The sequence below is a fragment of the Castor canadensis genome, chromosome 12, assembly GCF_047511655.1.
Source record: "Castor canadensis chromosome 12, mCasCan1.hap1v2, whole genome shotgun sequence".
In the NCBI taxonomy this organism is placed as follows: Eukaryota; Metazoa; Chordata; class Mammalia; order Rodentia; family Castoridae; genus Castor; species Castor canadensis.
Window position 1 is genome coordinate 97,293,275 of NC_133397.1, and position 14,551 is coordinate 97,307,825.

Here is a 14,551-nt window from a genome sequence, read left to right on the forward strand (position 1 = left end):
CTCTCTAATTTCATAGACCACAGGCTGTGTCTCAGCAGCCATCTGTCTTTCCTCAAGGAGGGGACAGCAGGCAGACTTTGCAGAGACACTGGGCCAGGAGGAGACTGGCAAGGCACCCTGGTTCCTTTCCTCCCTCATTCCCTGACAGCCAGCTTCTGGTTTGCCTTTGGATTGATTATCAGAACATACCTAGCTCTTCTACACCCATAGCCATTCCAAGGCACTTGGCCTTGGCCAGTCCTCAGTGCTGGTTCTCTGGACCTGGCTATCCCTGATTCCTTGGGCATAGTAGTCCTGCACACCCACCAGATCAACCTCAGAAGCACCCTTCCTCCAGCTCTCACCTGCATGAAGCAAGGTGGGGCCATGGGCCATGATCTGTGAGCTCCCCATGACTGAGTCTAGGTCTTCTTTGTGCCTCTCCTCTAGCTCAGTTTGCCCTAAGGGCACAAGAGGGCTTCCCCATTCATCCCCTAGTCCAGGCTGAGAACCTCAGAGAATGAGCATGTAAAGTCATGTTTTTGCCCTCTGATCCCCCTTTCCTCCAGCCAGATGCCAACTGTCAGGAATCTTCACATCCTTAAAGGGGGTTTCTTCAGAAAGAGCCAGGAGGCCTGAGAGGGCCAGGGATGGTGCCAAATCTTTATAAATCAAGGATTCAGAGGCTCTTTGGGTGTGCAAGAGGAGCTGGGTCCAGAAGCAGGATTTTGAGGGTCTAGGATATGATGGGTGAGGCAGATCCCAGAGAGTGGGGATGCAGATGCAGGCCTTAGCTCTGGAGCATCAGGTAGCTGTTTTCTGTTGATGGGAGCAGGCTATGGATGAACTGCTCTACCTGAGAAACCCCCATGGACTCTTCAACTTTCAGTATCTGCCATGGCCCTCAGGAGAGGGTGGATGGGCAGACAGGTGGGGAACAAGATGACCTATGGCTTCTGTGGACTGGGTCATCCATGAATGAGAGAGTTGGTGGGAGAATATAAAATGGCACAATTGCACAAGGGGGATAGGACCAAGAAGTCCTTTGTCAACTTGGCCTTCTACTGTGAGAAATGGGAGGCTCTGGAGTATTCTGAGCAGAGGAGGCCAAGGATCTGCCAGTTCCTTTTTCTCATATATGTGGTGCTGAGAGGGGATATATGCTACTAAGCATGCAAAAGACAGCAAGCCCTTCTGGGATAACTACTAGGACTGGGAGGAGCCCACAGTGATACCCATGCAGAGTTCACTGGGCAATGTGCAGAGGGCATCCTGGGTTTACCCCCACTCAGGCAGCTCCAGTGTCATTGAAGATATCACAGGGGCACAAGTATTAAGGACCCTCCATGCCAGCCTGGATGACTGACATGGCCACCTCAACAAAATTGGTGTCTGGAATAGTTTTCAGCTTGCCACTTTCAGGAAGAGAGAATGGCTATATCCTGTCTGACACGAAACCTACATATAGCATTTAGGATCTGGACTTTGGACTGGGAGGCCCCGCTGCCCCCAAGGGGTGGTCTCCTCTCAGCTCTTGCTGCACAATTGTGCAGTGCCAGTCAGTTATCAGGACACATGCCCTCTGGATTTCCTTCAGAGGGCAGGCTAGGGGTGCAGACAAGTGTTCCTATTGAGCTGGCTGAAGTAGAGCCCAGGGGAGGCACTGGTTGGCCCTGCAGTATTTGAGAAGAAAGCTCCTCAGGGAGCACAGCTGCCCTGTAACCTTGTTCTGCTTCCTTGGACAGATTGCAGTCAGTAATATAATACACTTTTGCAGTAGGAAAGTGTCCAGCATGAACTGAACTCTGGTTCATACACAAGTAACTGGGCATTTTCAAGGGAGCAAGGAGGAGTAGGGGGAAGGGGACCCTGGAGAGTAGACAGTTAAAATTTGCAGAAAGTGGGGCAGGGATATTGGTCTATGTGAAACCCATTTGGGTTGATAATTGGTGTCAAATTGGGTCCTGCCCTCCATGGAGGCTGAGACAGACCCTGCCCTCAAGTGTTCCTGAAATAAACAGAAAATTCTCCTGGCAACTTTGAGGTTTCTCAGGCAAGGACACTGAGGGGGGCTAAGATTCAGCCTTCAGCTGTTAGAAACTGTGTTAGTGTTTATAGACCAAAAGTCTTTATAGATCAAAGTGAGGCCTGATAGGGAAGAGGCTTAGAGGACCTTGACTGCAGTTAAGTGAAGAAGAGAATATTGTCAAAGATAAGTGCTTTTTGGGCCTGACCTGTGCAAACCCAGAAGCTCTGGGGCCTTGGCAAGGTGCCAACCAGAGGTTCAAACCCTGGTGTCACATCCCAGGGGTACCTGCTCCAGCCCAGAGGGTCCTTAAAGCTGTACCTGGTCAGAGCTCCAGCCTGCAGCATGCCCTCCAGGTGCACAACAGGCAGAGGGCATGTCATACTGTTCTGAAAACAGGGACGTAAAGGAAGTCTTGAAAACTATAGGTGGTGTCCAAATCTTATAGAAATGAGATGTTGGAAAAATGAAGCTGAAGCTGCACATCTTATGATTTAGGAGCACATTTTAAAATAATTACCATTTGACCAAGACAAGCACCTTTCACAGCCCACATGGGGCTCACTTGAGAGAGGTAGTGGTACAGGAGAAAGCTTGACTTTTCAGATAAAGAAACTGACACTCAGAGCATGCTCCCAGGGCCACAAAGCCAAAAAGAGACAACCTGAGTTCCCAACCTGTATCCTGGGACTGAAGCAGCATCCCAAGGATGGGCAGGATGGAGGATATGAAGTAGACGGGCCCATGTGGGTGTCTGGGGGGCTAAAAAAGAAGCATTCCTGTGGTGTTTTAGATCTGTGACTAAAAGGGAAAAGAGAAATTTCTTCTAAAGTTTTTTAAATAGCAAATGAAAAAGAGTTTGGGGAAATTTTTAAATGAAGATTAATATAAATGTTGTAAAGTGGGGAAGGTAACCCCAAATCTCAAGAACTTAATGAAGGGGAGGAAGAAGAAAAGGAGTGAATAGGGTTCAGTCCAGCCAGCAGGCAGGCTGCAGAGAATGAGGAAGTTCAGCCTGTCCCAGGGTTCATGCACTGTGCTGTCTGTCCCCCCAGGTACCGTGTGGTGGTCTCCTACCCTCCGCAGAGTGAGGCGGAGATCGAGCTGAAGGAAGGTGACATTGTCTTTGTGCATAAGAAACGTGAGGACGGCTGGTACAAGGGGACCCTGCAGCGGAATGGCCGCACGGGACTCTTCCCAGGCAGCTTCGTGGAGAGCTTCTGAGGCCCTGGGACATTTGGACTGGGGTAGGGATTGGGGTGTGGCCACGCCTTCATCCAAAACCCCATTCACGAGCACAGCCAGGGGTGTACTTCAAGGCCATGTCTATGCCCTCTGAGTGAACCATAGGCGAGAAGATGCACACGCAGGCACATGCAGCTGTGCCATCCAGCAGCCAAGCGGTACTTGCCACCTACACAAGGTTGGGAACTATGGAGTATGCAGACTGGGGTGGTTGGTGGGGCCAAGAGCAGTGAGGAGTGTCTTTCCTGGCTGCCCTGGGTGTCACCCCTCTATATACCTCAGTCACCTAATGTCTGGCCCCTCAGAAAGGGTGTTTATGATCCAGGGGGCTCACCCAAGTCTCAGAAGGCCTGCTACAGGGATCCTGTTAGGTACCAGAATAAAATCCCCGTGGCTTTGTTTCCTGCCAGGATTATAAGCAACACCTTTGTGTCACTACCACTGTCACTCTGCATTGCTTCCTTCTTATGACATCTTTTTAATGTACAGGTGTTAGACTTTATATATTTCTAATAGGTCAGACATTGCCTATTTTTCATACATCTGGTGCTGCCTTTTTGTAAAATTAGCAATGACTTGGGCGAACTTGAAAAAAAAAAGATGACATCAAAGTGCAGGGGTTTCCATTTATCATATATGAATTTTGGAGCACGCTGAGGAGCTCCTGTCCTCAGCATCAGACTTTCGGCCAGTGCTCTGTGGGGTGAGAACAAGCAGTCCACTGAGGTAGGTTGGAGGGAGTTGAAAACAGCCAATTTCTTTAAACCTTCACCAAACCCCAGGCTCTGTCTAGACAGGGATGATTATTATTCAAGAACTAGAAACATATTGAGGAGGGCTACTCCAATTGTCCTTTTATGTGGCAGTAAAAAGAACACAGGTCAACTGCATCCTAGCAAGGCAGAAACTTCCTTTTATTGCTTCATAGAGAGTGAGTGCAATTAGTGTTCTCAGAACATGATTTCTTGCTGTCAAAATGTGCAGTTTTTACTACAGCACAGATCGCCACCTTGCAAAGGGTTTTTTTTTTTTTCTATTTTAAAAATAAATGTTTCCATATCAGGCCTGCCTAATCTGTTAGAGAGCAGAGGCACAATGAGAATAGGGCTCTGATTTTTCACTGCAGACTTGCAGCTGGGAAGGGATAGAGAAGGAAGGGGTGGCCTTGATCCTGGGACTGTCCTTCAGTCAGGTTGACAGATATATTTTCATTAGTGCAACTTTCTCTTCCCAAGCAAACTGACCTGAAAAAACCTGTCATGAAACAACTTTGTCTCGGAGATTCACTGCTTAGGAATACATTTTTATCATTTCAGAAATTGCAATCTGTAACCTTCTACACTCGAGTTAAGTTAAGCTGAATAATTAGCCTTTGGGATAATTATTCAGACACCAGAGGGTGTCCCTGGTTTTCAGGGATGCCACACATTTCAGAAACACATTCTCTTGCTTGGAATGAAACCTTAGAATTGGGGTCTGCTTATTTTCAGAGTTCCTATTTGGGGATGTGACTTGGCTATTTGTACCTTCCAGGTGGCTACCACATGAGGCAATCACATCAGGAACATCCCTTTTCCTCCCTCCAGATGATAACACACTTAATGGATGTGAGAAATTTGTTCTGAATCAAAGAAAATCTGGCTTAAACAGAGGGAACCCTGTATGGTAGGTTAGTGACAACCAGAAGATATCTAGTCACCATCATTGCCAAATTACTTGCTCACCCATGCAACAAAAATCATGTACACATCTAAATTTGTGCTGTCACCAAGCAGTTGCACATAGTGACACCTTGGGTAAAACACATGTTTTCCAGGGGAACCAGACCTAACTTCAGTTTTCAGATAATAAAAACAGTCTTTTTCTCTTAAAGGAGGTAGCTTTCAAGTAACAGAATAGACTAATATGGGCCTACTTTCCTCTCCCATCCACTGCTCACATGGTGCTCACAGTGATAGCAAACTGGTGACACCCCACCTGGCTGAAAACTCCCAACTTTGTTGTCTTTAGAAGACATCGACTGTCCCCTGAACTGACAGAGTCTGGAATGGGAATTGGAACTGTTCTGGGAAGGAGAACAATGATACAGGCCTGGCCAGCACAAGGGTGTGCTCTCAGGCAGGGTTCCTGGAGTAAAGACTGTGCAAGGGAAGTTTGTGATCAGCTCCCAGGAATCATCTGAGTGTTTTTAACACATTCAGGCCCTTCAGCCTTCACAACCACATAATCCACAGATGAGAACAAGAACAAAGGTCCCTTTCCTTCAGGAAACCTTGTCTCCAAGGACACATGTGTTGTGGCTACTGAGATGAAACACCACACCTTGTCTGGAGCCTTCATAGTCCATCCTGGCCCACAGTGGACACTTCCTAGCTTCACAGTGGCATTTGGCAGGAAGATGATTTTTTTTTTTTTTAGTAAGATCAGCAGATATCAAGGAGACGGGACTGCCCAGCCACAGAGAGCCAAGGGGATAAAGGGGGCAGATGGGTTGGCAGGCAGCAGGGGGTGAATGCCAAGATGGACACCCCATAACCAGCCAACTGACTGGGAAACCCTTTTAAGTTTGCACAAGTACACCCACACACAAACACACACAATATTTCTGTTATACACCAATGTCAGCGTGTGATTTTGGAAGAATTGACAGTGGTGACAAATTATGATGCCTATGTTTTTGAGTCTTTAAATAAAAATGAATGTGGAGAAGCAGTGTGTTTAGATGGTGGGGTCACTGGGATTGGGCAGAAGCTGCGACCTGAGCAGAAAGGCCTAGCCCTGGCCTTAAACAGAACTTGAAAGGCACTGCCTGTGTGACCACAGGCAGCCCCAAAACTCACACCTGCCACCTTCTTCTCCCACTTGTGCTACACCAGCAAGGAAACCAGGGAGTTGTGGTCAGCAGTACATCAATTGTGAACCACGCCCAGCACACACTAGATATCTGCCTGCTCAGCAGTAAGACGCAGACACAGAAATCAGCTTGGGTCTCTGGTTCCCCTTAGTTGCCTATTTTCCTGGAAATATAGGGAGACTTTCTAAAAATGACTCAGCCTCCTTTCTTATACATATTGAAGTCCCTGTCAACCAAAAATACCTGGTATGGACTCTGAGATGAGCATTACTGCTGACCTTGCTCTTGTCTCTCTGGTCTTCAGTTGCTGCAGCCATTGGGGGCTGTTCTCTGCAGCACAGGATGGAGGTACAGGAGGGGCCTCCAGAAAGGTATGTCTGTCCCATGTTAGACAGACTGACAACTGGCAAGGGCTGGCCACCAGCATGTTGTGGCCACCACGTTTCCTGAAAGAAGCTTTTATTGCCCCATTAGCTTATATGTACACCCATGTACATTATTTGAGCTGAAAGGATTTTTAGCAAACAGTCATTTTTCCTTTCTGTAAAACTTAAGTGAACTTGTGTGGAGAGGTGGTGCAGCGAGGAGGCATGAGGTCTGTGTGGAGGGTACCATCGTCCTATCTGCTAGCTGAGTAATGAGGTAAGGCGATTACAACTAGCCCAGGTCATGGCTCAGTGGACTGCTGTGAGCCCATTTACCTGACTCCGGGTAGACCTCAAAATGCTGGGTCCTTACCTCTGGAACTCAGTAGAACCACTCCCATGTACTGCATGACAATGTGTCAGAGAAGAATGGACTGCACAGATGTCAGCAGTCCTGTAGATTGTAGTTGAATTGAAAAATTCCTGTCGGCAGTGGCATCACGGTCTTTGTGAAGTCTCAGCACAATGCTCCCCGCGTGTGTAATGCCAGTGCCAGGCATATGAAAATGTAGCGAAGAGGCCCAGAGGAAACGTAGTCAGTTTTTGTCACAATCCAACTGGAAAGGGTGCCTGGCAGCCACGAAAGCCGTTCACCAGACAAAGATATGAAAACCTCACAGGGCCTGCTGCCATTTTCACTCAAATTGCATACCCCACTCCCAAGGTTCTGACTCCATGCTCACTGAGCAAACAGGACCTCGTAGCCTTTGTTAATTTAACAGCTTCAGAGAGAAAAATGTTAGGTCAGCTCAACCATTCAGTAGCAGAGACATCTCATCATCCATCATTAAGTGGGGCCTGTAGTCCAGGCTTATTCCCTATGGATTTTGAAAGGAGACAGCAGCCCTGCCTCTCATCCCCTGACATGGTTGTGTGTGAATTTGGGAAACATTGGGATTTTTTTCCCAGGAGAGGCTCCATAGCCCAGCCCTTCATTTGCACCTATCCCTTATCATGAAGAGCTACACTAGGTGCTACAGTTGAGCAATAAACAGTGAGAGCCACCAACTTCAGCAGAGCTATGAAGACAATGCACAGTTGGCTATGGTATGAGGTGGTTAACCTCAGAGATGCCTAAAGAGTCTTGGGAAGATTCCTGGAAGAGGGAGCCAATCCCACTGAGCCCTGTGCCTCAAGGGCTGCAGGCAGGCTAGGCCTTGGGGGCTTTTCAAATAGAGGGAAGGGGAACTTACAGATGGTACCTAACTTAATGACAGCTTATGGCTTTGCAACTTTATGGTGATATGAAAGCAGTGCATAAAACCATGACTTCAAAAACTTAATTTGTATCTTTTCCAGAGCTAGCAATACAGTCCCATTCTCTATCTTGATGCTGGGCAGCAGCACTGAGTTGCAGCTGACAGTTCCATGATCACAAAAGTAAACAACCAGTTCTCTGCAGTATGCTATGCTGCTGAGCTGGGTTGTGCAGTAGGGTCTGTGCATGATTTATGATATTTTCAACTTACGATTGGTTTACTGGAATGTAATTCCATCATAAATCGAGGAGCACCCATTCAGAATATTTTATTTAATTGTTTATTTATTGCAGTACTGGAGATTGAACCCAAGACCCCCCACATGGTAGGCAATTGCTCTACCACTTGAGCCACGCCCCACTCTTTTGCTTATATTTTGTCTTCAAGATAGGGTCTCACTAACTTTGCTGGGTTAGCCTCAATTTCATGGTCTACCTCTGCCTCCTGAGTAGTTGGGATCATAGGCATGTACCACTATGCCTGTCTTCAAAATCTTTTATTTGCATAATGTACATAATGTTTTTATATACGTTATCTTATTTAATCCTTACCACAGGTCCTTGAAGTGTGTTTCTTATATAATCCTTATTTTAGAGATGAAGAAATTACAATCTTGAGAAGTTCTGTTTTCAGCTCTGAATTGAGTGGCAGAGCCGGAACTTCTAATTTCCACTCTGGCTTTTTCTTGGACACAGCAGAAATACTTAAGTGTTGGTTATAGCAGCTAACACTCTGCTGTCAGCATTAATCCTCTTAATGTGATGGGTACTACCATTGTATTGTTTTGGAGAAATCGAGGCAGCACAGTGTTTGCCACATGCAAGGTAGAGCTCTGACTCAGTCTCAGTGTTTGGCTATTATCCATAGAGAATCAAGGTAGGATAGGAATGTCAAGAGAAACTTGTGCACAGTTCCATAGTGACTGGTGGGGAAGCAGCCCACTCTGAGCCACACCCAAAGGAGAACAGCCTGGGCCAGATGAAGGTGAGAGAAAAGAGAGGAAGGTCGGAAGGCCTCTCCCCTTCCTGAGGCCATCATGTCAAGGTGAGAAATAGCATCTCTCTGGAAGCCGGCAGTGCTCAAGGCGGGAAGGAGAGGCCCTGAGTGCCCTTTCCCAGCCAGCATTGGTCCTCAGCTTAGCATCAGAGACCCAGATGTCTTTCCTGGGAATCTTGCAGATTTTAAGTCTGTTGGAGTTCCCCTTCTCATTTCTAGTTCATGTTACCCTTCAGGTGGGGTTCTCATAACTTCCAAAGAAGAACACATTCTGCTGACCATCAGGGACACATCTGAGTCCTGGAAGGGCAGGCCCTGATGCAGGTATTTGCCATACCCAAGGTTGGAAGCTGGCCATGCCACTCAGACCCCTGCCCTATCTGTGCTGTTCTTTGGAGCCAGCATTGGGCAATTGATCTTTTGTCCATGTCCACCGGCACCTGTATTGGCCATGCTATGGCCTCCATTGAGTCTTCCTCAGATGAAGGCCTGCACTCTGATGGGTTATACCATGACCACCAGATTCACAAGGAAGTGGTGTTAGGGTGATGTTTTTTTCTGGGATCCTTCATTTCAAAATGCCAAGATGGGAAACTTCTTGGCTTAAGTAACTAAAAAGCCATGACCAGCCAACTACATATGTGGAAATTATTGGAGGGAAGGCCTGGTGTTCCATTGATGGGACACTCCAGTATGCTGGTGGGAACTGGGGCTGAACATCTTATATTGCATAGAGTCGCCCTTAACAGACGAGAAGGTCCTCCCAAAATGCCGAGAGTGATTCCACTAGGAAACACTGGTTTAGGTCCATTTGGCTCCAAGCAGAGCTGGATTAAGGCACTCATAAGACATTCTGAATACCACGTGCTTTTGCTGTCTTTCCTCAAGTTTCTTTTCTCAGCGGGCTCTGCCTGCATTATAGCCACCTGGTCACTGTCAGAGTTAGAACAACATCCTAACATCTTAGCCGTCAGTGCAGCCATACACAGAGTTGATCTTTCTCACTGGTCTCAGCCAGAATCCTTGCATTGACTGTCACAGGCTAGTTTGGGCCCATGCTGCCCTCCTTGTGTCAGTTGCTATGGACAGAGGACAGGCAGCTAAGTCTAAGGTATCAGTTTACCCATTCCACAGGACTGAAAGTATTAGCAAAAAAAGGGAGGACATTTCAACTGAGCGTGCAAAAACAGCCAGCACCCATTCTACAGGACGGGCTGCCCTTCAATACTGCCCCAGAAATGCCTCAGCAGTGTGCCAGCAGATGGCTATCAGGGAGTTGCGAATATCATAGATAGGAAAATGAGACGTGAGAACTGGATCTAATAAGTCTCAGAGCAAATATCAACAGGGTTGGACGTACTTATAAACGTGGAGCGCGAAGCCTCGGTGTGGAGGACACGTTCATTAATGTTCTGAAAGGTGAAGGCAGAGTAGAGTCTGGATATAGCCAGAAAGAGATGTTGAATACGCCCACCCACAGCTGCCCCGCGGGTGCAGCCTCCTCCATTCGTCCCTTGTTCTCAGTGAGCAGTGTCGGGTGCTCAGAGACAGGGAAGCAGGGTGGAGCCCTGCTGCAGCCAGGGCGGCTGGGGAGGAGTGCTGCGAAGTGAAGGCTTTGGAGCCCAGAGGAGTGTGGCTCTCAAGGACAACCTCCGAACCACTTGCTGCCTGGAGACTCCAGGCAGGAGCTCCTCAGGGCTCAGCAATGAGCATGTTCCTGCCAGGAGTAATGCAGAGAAGTAGCCTGTCTGTCAAGGTCACCTCAGGCCTGGACTCGCTCCCTCCCCCCTTTGCCTGGTTCATTCAGCAGTTCTTTCCTCTCTGGGCCTGGTACCAGCATCACTAAGATGGGTCCAGGCAGACAACCCCATGGGCTTACATTTCTCCCGAAATCCTATCTGTGAGCAAACCTACAGCACCCATCCTTATCTCCTTGTGCTGCCACAACAAAGTCCCACAATGCCATACTGTTCCCTCTCAGTCCTGGAGAGGGGAGGTCTGAGATCAAGAGGCTGACTGCAGTGGCTCCTTCTGAGGCCTGGGTCTTCCTATGAGCTCTGCAGAGACCAAGATGACAACAAATGTGTACTAAGTATGCATTATTCACTTAACCCTGTGCCTGACCCATGCTTAATACTACAGGCACTGTCTCACTTTTAGTATTGGCAAGCACTGTGATCATGCCCACTTCACAGATGGGAAAACTGAGGTAAAGAGCAGCTAACCAACTTATTTCAGAAGATAGCCAATTGAGGGTGCACCTGGCATTCCAGCCCTAGCAGGTTGGTGCTAAAGGTCGCATTTCTAACCCCAAATCCAGTTCTCAGCATGCCTGAGTGACCTGTTGATACTTTGTCCCCACCTGACTTCCTGTGCACAGTGACAGTGCTCCTTGAATCTGCTTCAAACTGTAGCCACAGTGGGTTCTCTATGGCCTCTGATGGCAGGGCTCTGGGTGGCCTAGTAGGCCACATGGATGGCCACGTAGTCTGGTTGAAAACAAAACAAAGTTTACCCCTTTGTAGGTGTGCCTGTGGTCAGGCATTTGGTGGCCTTGATGGGTGGTATCCTTGCAGCCATCTAGACCAAAGCAGTAATGAGCAAAGGCCAGCCACTGTCACCACTGCAGTGACAGTGATGTGACACACAGTGGGCCCACAGGAGATGGGAGGAACAGGTGTCTGGGGCAGAGTCCAACCCACATTTGCCTACAGTTGGCTCCAAGACCCTGGATGAGGCCAGGTCCAGAACTGCCTCCTCTGCTGTTAAATTCTCTTCTTTTTCTTTTCTTTTTAAAATATTTTCTGCACTTTCATAAAAATCAAGAATTTTGAAACTCCATTTTCAAGTCCACATTCATAAGAACTCAAGTGAACATTTGGTTGTCATGATTGACACCTTGCTTTTTTTTTAAGGATGAAAAATAATGAAATTTAATTAAATGCAAGTAAATTTTGGCATGACAACATGCCATGTATTGAGAAATCTGATCACCTCAACTCTCTATAGCTGAAAAAATGCTACTTATGGTAAACCCACTAAAAATGGGCAGATTTTTTCTCATTGAGAAGTCACAACACTCTATTATGGTGGATTCTTTTTTAACGCTATACCATAATCACATCCTCCCTGCATCCTGATGCCCACCCCCATCCCCAGTGAGGAATCTCAAAGGAGGAGGTGACCTGAGAGTAGTGAGGCCAGGGTGGCATCAGGGCAGCCCCTCCCCAGCATCCTGGGGAGGACACACCCTGCAGGCCCAGGTTAGGGCTCCTGGAGTCCAGGTGGGTGAACTCAGCACTGTGGAAAATTCCCTTTCTTCACCACCTCTGTCTGCATCCCCTATGCTCTCCCCAGTGTTGTGCAGGCAGGGAGGTGCCTGCCAGCACAGCCTGGGACTCGCCAGAAAATCAGAGGCTGGAACTCAGGCCCTTACCTGTTTCCACACTGGAGGTATTGTGAACACTACGTCATCAGACACAAGACAGGTGTTCCTCCCAGAGCTCCTGAGGACCCTGCTGGCTCCGGAAGGTGTCACTGATGGATGGGACAAGGTCTAAGTCCTCAGAGACCTATTCCAGGCAGCATTGTCACTGACCTCGAGCTAAATTCAGGAACCACTGCCCATGGCCATGTTGGCCCCACTGCTGCCAAACATGTCCCTAACCAGGGTTCACCACCATCTGACCCTGACCACTCACTCTCATGAGAAAAGTCAAGGCCCTTCTGCTTCTTCTGCAGGCAAAAGTTGAGGTGGGTGCCAGCCATCATCCTGGCCAAACACGAGCCCCACCCAGCACAGTGGTAAGGTTTCTTTGTTGCTCTCTGGGGACTGGTGGGGCAACTTCCGTCTAACATCTAAATAGGCTTTATGTGCCCTCATTCATTTTCTCTGCCTCAGCGGGCTAGTGAGGCACCTGGCATTTTGGAAAATCTCTTGCCTAGTTCTGGCCTATGATCTACCCTGACCCTCTTCTTCCTCCTGGGGTGCACCCTACCCCTGGCCCTCTGGCCCTCTCCCTGTGTGTGGCCTTGTTGTTCTTATGTCTGAAATGCTCCTAGGGTTGAAGGACTCACAGGCTTCTTCATCTTGGCCTCTCTCTTGAGACAAACTACAGCACCAACCAGCTGACTGGGTGAGTTGCATGTGCCCTGGGTCCTTCTGCCATCCCCAGTTCCTTAGTCCTTTCTGCCCTGCCATGTCTTTACTTTTCTGAGTAATGTTAGAGGTACCTAGGCCACATCCAGTACATCCTTTATCTCTTTATTAAGCCCTGGCCTCATCTTCTGCTGTTTCCTTTCCCTCTATGCTAAGTCCTTCTTGAAACTCCTTGGCTGGAGTTGATACAGAGATGGGTTTGACCTAGTGGTTGAGTGAGAAAGAGTGAAAGCCAGGCAGGCAGGCAGGCTCCCTGCAGTACCCTTGGGATACTCTCCTGGACTCAGGCTCCTGAGAGGCTTCTATCCCTCAGAGGACCTCCATTCAGAGGGCACAGAGACCCACACCTCCTAACCATACTCCCTCTTCTTCCCCTCCTCCTGAGCCAGCATCCTTCAGGTCCACCTTAACATGGGAGTCTCCTGATGGCCCCTGGCCTTGGTGGCACACATGTGTCCTGGGACTTCTTATTCATCTCAATGAGGAAAGCCCACAGGAGCCCACACAGCACTTTCATCTGCGTGATGCTGGGTGTGCAGGGCCCTGAAGGAGTCAGTAGGTGGAGCCCCTTTCTCTGGCAGTTCTGGGACATCCCTTCAGTGCCGCCTCATCCTCCTTCATTGGCTTGCCTTCTAGCCTCCTTCCTGCTCCTGGTTGCTGGGGTTGTGTCCCTCTGCAAAAAGCCCCTGCACAGCAAGCAAGACATAATAATCTCAGCATCCAGGCCTGATTAGTCACACCTAACTAATGTACACAGAGCATATGCACCCACACACATGCATATACTCAAACACACACACACACACACACACACACAATCTGTAGCACACACATACAAACACAAATCCTTCTCCCTCCTCCTAGCATATCTGTATGGATAAGGCATAATGGGAGGAGGCAATGAAGGAGGAAGGAAAAGAAGGGCACCCTGGAGGCTGTAGCCTCTGCCCCTTCCTCCCCCTGGGCTAGCCTGTGGCTACAAAGAACATGGCCAGGAGCACAGGGTCGTGGGCACCACAGCTGACTAAGACCTCATCACAGCCACATCCTGTGGCCACAACCCCCTCAGACTAGTGACCTCAATATCCACAGGGTGCCAAGGCCCCAGAGCAACCACAGCTACCCTTGGAGGAACACAGGATGCCTTGATGCTAGCAAATTAGCAAATTCTGGAAAAGCAAGAGACCTTTCTGGAAGCCAGGCAGCTTCCTGGGCCCATGGGCCTTCTCCTCCTAGTGAGTCCATAGCTCCATGTCAGTTTTCCTCTCCATCTGGAACTTGGGAGAGAAAAGGCCTTAAAATGGACACAAAGGCAGCAAGCCCAGTTTCTGTCTCCTCCATCAAATGTTCTCACAGCAGTGAGATTTGTTTGAAACTTAAACCCCATCCAGATTCCCAGTTTATGTAACTCCCTGGGAATTCCCATGTGTTGGGTTGGCTGTCCCTAGAACCTTATGATTCATAACTTGAGTATGGCATTTCTGCTTTGGAGTCAGAAAGTCTCACTACAACATACAGACCAATGGCTGCCAGGAATGTATCCTGGGGGGTGTGGGTCCCCAGCAGTGCTACTCCTTTGTCCCCACCACCATTAATTCTGGTAAATTA

At 48.5% G+C, this 14,551-nt stretch overlaps 1 protein-coding gene across 4 annotated transcripts in view; it reads left to right on the forward strand.

The window, feature by feature from the left end:
* The window catches only part of Sh3rf3 (SH3 domain containing ring finger 3), a 385,180-nt gene extending 379,221 nt beyond the window's left edge, over positions 1-5,959 (forward strand). For all 4 annotated transcript variants that reach the window (XM_074050559.1, XM_074050561.1, XM_074050560.1 and 1 more), the window contains one exon: positions 3,061-5,959. In XM_074050559.1, coding sequence (XP_073906660.1) covers positions 3,061-3,229 — 169 coding nt within the window. In that variant the 3' untranslated portion in view covers positions 3,230-5,959. The remainder of the gene's footprint in view (positions 1-3,060) is intronic.
* The last annotated feature ends 8,592 nt before the right edge of the window (positions 5,960-14,551 follow it).